Source organism: Pinus tabuliformis, chromosome Q (assembly GCF_031772625.1).
Source record: "Pinus tabuliformis cultivar Carrire ecotype Pingquan chromosome Q, CPIR1, whole genome shotgun sequence".
Classification (NCBI taxonomy): domain Eukaryota; kingdom Viridiplantae; phylum Streptophyta; class Pinopsida; order Pinales; family Pinaceae; genus Pinus; species Pinus tabuliformis.
The window spans coordinates 356,438,749-356,444,628 of record NC_142296.1 but is presented as its reverse complement, the minus strand read 5'-3'; the positions used below and the strand labels follow the sequence as shown (position 1 = coordinate 356,444,628).

Below are 5,880 nucleotides of genomic sequence, written 5' to 3'. Positions count from 1 at the left end.
TAAAATAATCTGTTATATATGCTCTCTTTACAACTTAAAAGTGGAAATATTATATGACTTTTGAAAATACTATCAATTAGAACTTGGTTAGATCCAAGCTTTTTATTCATATTATAGATTATATGAAGTACCGGACAATGTTTGTTAGTAATTCGCATCTTAAAACATAAAGACAAATATAAATATAGATTGTTCTTGAAAATATTATCAATTAGAACTTGAATAGATCCAAGCTTTTTATCCGTAGTATAGATTATTTGAAGTACCCGACAATGTTGTTTAGTAATTCGCATCTTAAAACATAAAGTCAAATATAAAAATAGATTGTTTTTTGTTGTATTTTTCTGATGATAAGTAGTGAAGATGATGTAAATCATTAAACATGTTTAAAAATTATCATATAACTAATGAGTTAAAGTTATTTGGGCTAAGAGGCTCACAATATAGACGACATTTTATACGTTGAATTTATATTAATTTGTTAAATTTATTAGACTTAAATTATTTGTAAAATTTACGTATTGATTCAATTAAATAATAATAAAAAATGAAAGTAATATAAACTCCAGTATGACAAGATGGTGTAGTCTACCTAAAAAATTAAAAATAATAAAATTCCTTTTTTTTATATTATGTTTTTGTTTTTAATAATATAATTACCAATATTTTTTAAATAAAAAAATTATAATATACATATAATTTTTATCTTCAATTTATATAAAATAGAATCAATATCTTATGAAACTCAAAAAAGTTTTAAGGTAATAAAAATACACTAAATGCCTAAATAAAATCTAGAAAACGGATAATAACTTTTAAACTGATTATTTTTAGATTAATGTTGCTTCAGTCTATCTAAATCACATCCAACAATGTCGGAGAACTACTACGTCTTGCTGTTCGGATTAATCTTATATATGCCGTTCTATAACCCAAAACTGCCTTGAATATTTTATAAAAGAAAAAAGATATTTTACCATTCAAACTGTGTTTAATCGTATAATTTCATATACACCAATTAGGCTTTTTAAGCATTTTATGGTTTCGTACGGACGTAATTATTCTATAAAGGAAACTGATCATGAACCAATTTTTGAACTTTCAATTCCAAATTTCATGGGTTACAAACTATTTGATATATTTCCTAGAGGATAATATCATAATATGTGAACTGAACTCTCAATCTATATAGTATTCATAACACAACTATTTCCCATTAAAACACCCCATAAGCATTGAGCATACATATTTTATGTTCGTCCCACTAAAATAATTGCGTATCACAAATATTTTTAAATCACATTTCCTCACTGACCTAATAGGGAACGATGTTTAATAAACTGTTGAATTTTCACGCACGGAATCGGGGTGCCTATTACAAGGCAAAAAGGCAAAAGCTATCTATAACAAACAAATCATCCGAATATGACTCCTATTTGTAATATTATCTTTTATTAAATTTTATTGGAAATATAATTGACATAAATTTATTTTAAGTATTTATTTAATATGAGCTGAGAATTTTTATTTTTTTAAAGTGTAAAATATTAACTTTTTTTAATATTATATAGAGTATATAAAAGATGAAATAAACATACTAAACATAAAAATTTATTTTTTCATGATATATACATATTTTTTTTAAATGATATATAATAGATACATAATTGATATTAAAATAGTTTAGATAACACTTACAAGGAGACATTTTATTAAAGTAAATTACTTAACATGATCTTAAATAGCTTATTTAAACCTCTTATTGAATTTTTTTGAAAAGTATACAGCTTAAACATTTTATTCACAAATATTTTCTTTATTTCTAATTTTACCACATATTAATTTTTTTATAATAGACATGTGAACTCAACATATAAACTAAAACAACCTACAAACTCACACATAGCCTCATACTCATACTCTAAGCTATAGAATAAACCACTAAACTCCATAATAACTTCCTATACACTGTTAAATATAATCAAAATAGTGTTATATCTCAAAGTACTAGCATTTTAACGTCTGCAACACTCCTGAAACTTTGATGTATGCATATCGCGTTATGGAGTGATTAAATACGGTGGTCACAGAATCCCAAAGAAAGCAATCGACCAATCTAACGTGAGGTCGAGGTTTAAGATATACCCTACTTTGCACATAAATCCTTATCTGAACAAACGTACGAGGGAATCATAGGAATAAGATACGCCAGCATATGAAATCGTAATCAAAACCTTTTTAAGATTGAAAACTCTACGCATCACAAATAAGGTTCTCAACTTCCAGCCGTTTGCATATATAAAGTCATGGCGGTTTTTTCACATGAAATTGAATACAAGGAATCCACTCATTAAATATGTTGACAAACCTATCAAATTGAATACGAGGAATCCACATATTAAATATGTTGACCAGTCATGGTGGCCTATTTAACTGAAAGCTAAACCGTATTAACAAAGAGGCGGACAGCTGCATTATGAAAATCTCGAGAAAGCGTATTGACACAGACAAAGTCTTAGTAACGATTCAGCTCTCCTAAAGCAATGCACAACGTAAAATATTACTAAAGCTCATGCAATAGCATGAGAACCCTAATGCTCACGCAATGCAAGAATGGACGGTAGCGATATTTCATGCAGAATGGTTTTTAGTTCCGTTCAACGTCTCCGACAAGCGGTGTCTCTCTGCGCGTTAAAGTAAACAGCAGCAACAGGAAGCCCGAGCTTATTATATTGTGCAAACTGCCTTGTGTTGAAACGACGTCGCGATGGAGGGGGGTTCACGGTTTCCCGGCCCGTCTGCTGGAACAGAGTAAATACGTAGCGGTGGATCCCGATGAAAGGCCTTGGAAGTTCGTAGCTCACCATTTCTCTACCTGACCATAAGTATTTAACAACCGTCACTTATTATCATTGACTTTCAAATAATGTTTACCCTAGCATAAAGAAACTAGAGGCATCATAAATCCAAAACTAAATTACCATGCGCAGATGCAGAATTTTTTTGTAAAGGAAAACTACGAGTATATCATAAGCAAATGACTAGGGAATAATTCATGTAGACGGTGATAAATACCAGCCCCGGATACATAAACTTATAGCCAGACAAGGAAGGAAAAAAACGACATGCATGGAATTGAACTACAATGGAGGTAACATAATAGCAGTTGACATTGGACCGTTCTCTTTTGCTTCGCATTCTTCATCAATATTTTGTGAATTTTTTATATATTTCCCTGCATTCTGATACTAATCACTCACAAGTTTATGTAAAAGTATATATAGAAGATCTGTATTATATAGTAAAATTTATATAGAAGTATATAGAAAATCTCTATTATATTATAATAAAAAAGGATAATAGAAGACATCTATTATATAATAATACTGTAAATCCACGAAGATAACCATGAAAATCTGATAAATGCAATCTCTATATAAACTTATAACTCATTATATTTAGCTAATATAGATCATAGGGAAATGAAAGATTGCAAAAAAACAAACTCCAATCTCCAACAATTTCATAGGGCAAATATATGTATAAGGGCAATTCATTTTGTACTGTGTTATTTTCGAGGAAGATATTTGTATCAATATTTTTGTCTATATGGCCTTTCTATTTTGGACGCATATTGGTGAATCCTTATATTTAAATACATGATTGTCGTGTATTGCAGAATATATTTTTATCTATTAAACAAGATTATGTTTTTTAAAATTAATTGTTTTCGAAGCGATTAGCATATCACAACTAAATAGTAAATAGAAAACGTTACACTTGCTGTCTCATAGATCTGAAATCGCGACCTCAAGAGATGGAAATCCAAGTAAAAAAAACGAGAGGGAAGGTACTGTAACACTGTTCACATTCATCTGAGCACTATTTCGCTCTTTATTGTCACTGTTTCTGGCAACACAGTTCAAAATATATTCAGTGCTTACCAAAAGAATTCGACGTTGTTCCGGGGATATCAGTAACTATCCTGCAAAACACATCATGAATATATAAGAAGTTATAAATCTAGTAATGCTGTAGAAACAATTGCTCAGGAGCTACACAGGGCCTGAATTCAATTGAAAGTCACAGTCGCTCTGTCCAAAATCAAGTTCATTAATATGTAGAGCTTCTAAGTACTATCACGTAGAAATATTCGCACAATGTACATACATACCATTGTAGATATTCCCGTTCAGTGGGGTCACTGGGACTAGGAGCATCTGGATCCGTCATGATCTGATTAGGACAATAAGCAAACCAGGACATTAATTCAACCGAACAAAGAATTATTTGTTCTGTCCTCTACTTGTCATTTCACAGATAAACATAAAGCATAAGTTGAAGCTAAAGGTTTCCAAGAAGAAATATAAACACTGAAACCAAAAACAAGGCTAGTAGAGTAAAGAAGTAGAGGTTTGTCGAAGGAGTTGAGTTTAAGCAGTAAAAGAACATATTCTATTTATGGCGGTGGTGGGTTCAAATAACTAGAAACATACTCTACTCAGCGAAAAGTGTTAAAAAAAACCATATAAACTAGTTATACTGGATAGTCCCTGGATAATCCCATAATCGCGGAAGTGTAAATGAAAACCTAAATTTACCAGAGTGTAAAATGTGCGCATATCACCGCCTATGATTTCGACACGAGGAGGCGCTGTGAGGGCCGAAGGCATTAGCTCGAACCCATTGTTGACCTGCATATTCGAGTTATAGACCACAGTCATTTTTATGCTAGGTGTGAACACATCTAAGACGTCCCCTATAACTCTCCCTACTATCAATGGCCCTGTCAATCTCGACATTTTTGGGCTGGCCTCTTCACAACAAACCACTCAGCCTATAGAGCCAGACAAAATCGATCTAATCCCTTTGAGTTCTAAGTAGATTGAGCGATCACTATGGATATATCGTTGCTATCCAGCATTTCTTATACATGTCACGCTCCTAGTCGTGGTTGGAATAAAGTGGAGGTATCGTCTTTAGACCAGAAGGAACTCCTAAATATTATCCCTTTCCCGTGCATTCCGGGAAAACACACCTAAATATATCATCTTTCGCGTGCAATGCGCTGAAACACATGTTGATTGACTAGACGAGGACCTTAACCATTGGCCTGCAGCTTTATTCCAGTGACGCGCTAAAGAATATGTTCTATCATAGTTTGACAAACCTAGTATTAGCTTTTGGGTTGTTTATATAATTTGGACTTTAGCGTGGAGATCAAAGTAGGAGCTTAGATACTCGCTGGTTCTGCACATGATTAGCTTAAAAAATGAGTTGGATACGCACACCTTTACCTCCATGTATGCTCGTCGTTCCTACTTTTAAGGACACATTAAGGCCGACTACACTACAGAGTATGCTTTGTGAAATTCTATTGTTTGTGAGCATGATGACTGTCTAGTACACTGACAGTAACTAACCGTCTGAAAGTAAATTACCATGTGGATATGAATTTCATAGTCTAAAGAAACCATTTCGATCAAGTATCTTTTTCTTTCTCTATATCTACCTCATTGCTTTTACACAACTCGTGGAATCAATTTGATTAACTTTTTCCATATCTAGAAAAATGCTTTTCTATAACCAGCTATAGATTTCAATGATGCCAGATTTGAATAATGTATTCTATTGGAAAAATGCTGAATTGATTTGCAGTATATATTGCTATTCATTAGTAGCCTTGAAATGTGTCTCATCCTTCAACATGCTTGCGTATGCATGACATGTCAGATTTCGAGGGTAGTGAGAAAATTCATTAGTCGCTTCTAAATTCAGCCGAACTTTTTTGTCATCTCGATTTCTTCATCATTTCTGCGTTTCACATTACGGGCGACTAACAATTTATTAGACACCTCGAAATGTATTTATCTATTTCAA

The 5,880-nt window shown here is 32.1% G+C and overlaps 1 protein-coding gene across 1 annotated transcript; it reads right to left on the bottom strand.

The window, feature by feature from the left end:
• Window positions 1-2,657: 2,657 nt before the first annotated feature.
• LOC149219645 (CEN-like protein 1) lies at window positions 2,658-4,802 on the bottom strand. Its single transcript, XM_089382640.1, has 4 exons — window positions 4,602-4,802; window positions 4,175-4,236; window positions 3,945-3,985; window positions 2,658-2,875 (listed from the first exon to the last, which is right to left on the bottom strand). The coding sequence occupies exons 1-4, from the start codon at window positions 4,800-4,802 to the stop codon at window positions 2,658-2,660; spliced, it is 522 nt and encodes a 173-aa protein (XP_089238766.1).
• Window positions 4,803-5,880: the final 1,078 nt, after the last annotated feature.